We start from the raw sequence: 2030 nt of genomic DNA on the forward strand, positions 1-2030 counted from the left end.
GTTGGCCGTTTTTTCGGTTCCCCCTCCTCCGTTTGTGTCTCGGGTACCGTTTCTTGCGTGGGTGGCGGTTGTGTGGTATTTTGTCGCATTGCAGCGAATGTGTTGAAAAGGTTCTATGGAAGGGTTGTAGGGAATTGTGGTGGAGGTAAGTGGGATTGAAAAAATTGCATTGAGTGTTGAGGATTTTCGTGTACAACTCGTATTGTACAAAACCGAGAGGCGGAAATGTATTTGTGTTTGGAGGAGGAGTGTTATGGTGTTGATCCATATGATTTTTTGTGTAAAAAATGAATTAAGAAATGGTATGTAAAAATTTGAAGTGAGAATGGTGAGTAAAATTTGATGTAAAAGTATATATGTTTGAGTGAAAATTGAAAAAAAAAATGTTTTTTTAACATTATCAACAGTTCATTTTATGACCGTTGCAAAAAAAATCAACGAGTATTTTTCTGTTTCTTCCCATTGCCACGATAACGTCCTATAACGTAACGCGTAATAACGGCAACATGGGGTGATGTTCATCGCGTTATAACAGCGTTATCCCGGTGGCACATTGGAATAAATCGCAAACGTGTTGCCCGCTCCCACACGTCTAACGTGCAGTGGCCATGCCCCCCCCCCCCCCCCCCCTGTTTTTGAGCTTAGTAACCTGAACTTAAGAAACAAAACTTTCAAGAATTAGCTTGACTAATCGATCAATTAAAAGACTACACAAAACAAACTAATTTTTGTTCACAAAGTATTCGTCGTCTCATATAAAAAAGATTGTATTTTTAAAAAAAAATAATTATAGGTGTAATTTTAGCCTAAGAAATTTGTGGGGTAAATATGACAAACGAATCCATTGGATTCGTTCAATCCCTAGAATAGAGTACTAGAAATTCCACAAATTCCAAGAATAAAGGAAGGTGCGTCATAAAATAATAGAAATTATACAAAAAATAGAAAAGTTCATATATAACTTCCACTACCACACCGGTGTAAAAAGTGAAATCAAATTGATAAAACCATAAAATAGGAGAAATTGAGAAGAATGAAAAGGTTGCGGATATCGGAGAGTGCATGGCACACCGCTCATCGTCGTCTCCACTACCAATCGATCTATTGTCAACCGTAATGGTTGCATTTCTTTAGTCCACACTTTACTCGTTATGGTTAGTTCTCTTTTTCTCAGTCTGCCACCACATGGATTATGTTCTTGCCAACTCTTTTAGTTTTCTCTGCCGCCCACCTCATAAATTGTAAATTGTTGATGTGTGTGTCGTATGCTTTTTACCTAACTGTTATTTACTTTATTTGGGTATCTCTCTCTCTCTTATATATATATATATATATATATATATATATATATATATATATATATATATATATATAATACAAAATGATTATAAATAAGAATTGAAGACTCGTAACTCCTCATCCCCTAATTCCATAATGAAACTACAATCGAAATCAACCACCATTTTTCTCTTCTGGTATCTTATCTATATATATGCTTCGGTTCTTGAAGCCTCCAACGATAGTGATGGAGGATTCGAATTAGAAAAGAAAGAAGAGCATCATGTCAAAATATCAGATTTCCCAACAGGGTTTTTCTTTGGTGCAGCAACATCAGCTTACCAAGTTGATAATTTCCTCTTTCTCTTCCTTTTTTTACCATGATCACAACTCTTTATAACTCAATGTATGAATGTCTCCAGGTTGAAGGAGCTTATCTTGAGGATGCCAAATCCTTAAGCAATTGGGATACCTTTTGTCATTCTATAGGTTAATATCATTGATCCCCTGATTCCTATAGCTTATATGATGAACTACTTTTGTATTTCTATTGATGAATTCATTTTCCTTTTTATTAAGGTTGTGGAGAAAATGGAGAGAATGGTGATATTGCAGATTTTCATTATCATCTTTTTTTGGTAAAACTCACCCTTCTTATCTACACAATGAGTTTTGGTATCAAAACCAATTTCTTGATTTCAAATATGATTTTTTACTTATGTTTCTTTGAAACAGAAAGATATTGAAATAAT

At 34.7% G+C, this 2030-nt stretch overlaps 1 protein-coding gene across 2 annotated transcripts in view; it reads left to right on the top strand.

Annotated features, from left to right (window-relative positions):
• Positions 1-1386: 1386 nt before the first annotated feature.
• The window catches only part of LOC145017150 (beta-glucosidase 18-like), a 6385-nt gene continuing 5741 nt past the window's right edge, over positions 1387-2030 (top strand). For both annotated transcript variants that reach the window (XM_078975225.1, XM_078975226.1), the window contains exons 1-4: positions 1387-1623; positions 1701-1767; positions 1858-1916; positions 2014-2030. The exon at positions 2014-2030 is cut by the window's right edge and continues 134 nt beyond it. In XM_078975225.1, the coding sequence (XP_078831351.1) occupies positions 1435-1623; positions 1701-1767; positions 1858-1916; positions 2014-2030 (332 nt within the window). In that variant the 5' untranslated portion in view covers positions 1387-1434. The remainder of the gene's footprint in view (positions 1624-1700; positions 1768-1857; positions 1917-2013) is intronic.

This window comes from Lactuca saligna, chromosome 9 (genome assembly GCF_052625555.1).
Source record: "Lactuca saligna cultivar CGN05327 chromosome 9, ASM5262555v1, whole genome shotgun sequence".
Taxonomy (NCBI): Eukaryota; Viridiplantae; Streptophyta; class Magnoliopsida; order Asterales; family Asteraceae; genus Lactuca; species Lactuca saligna.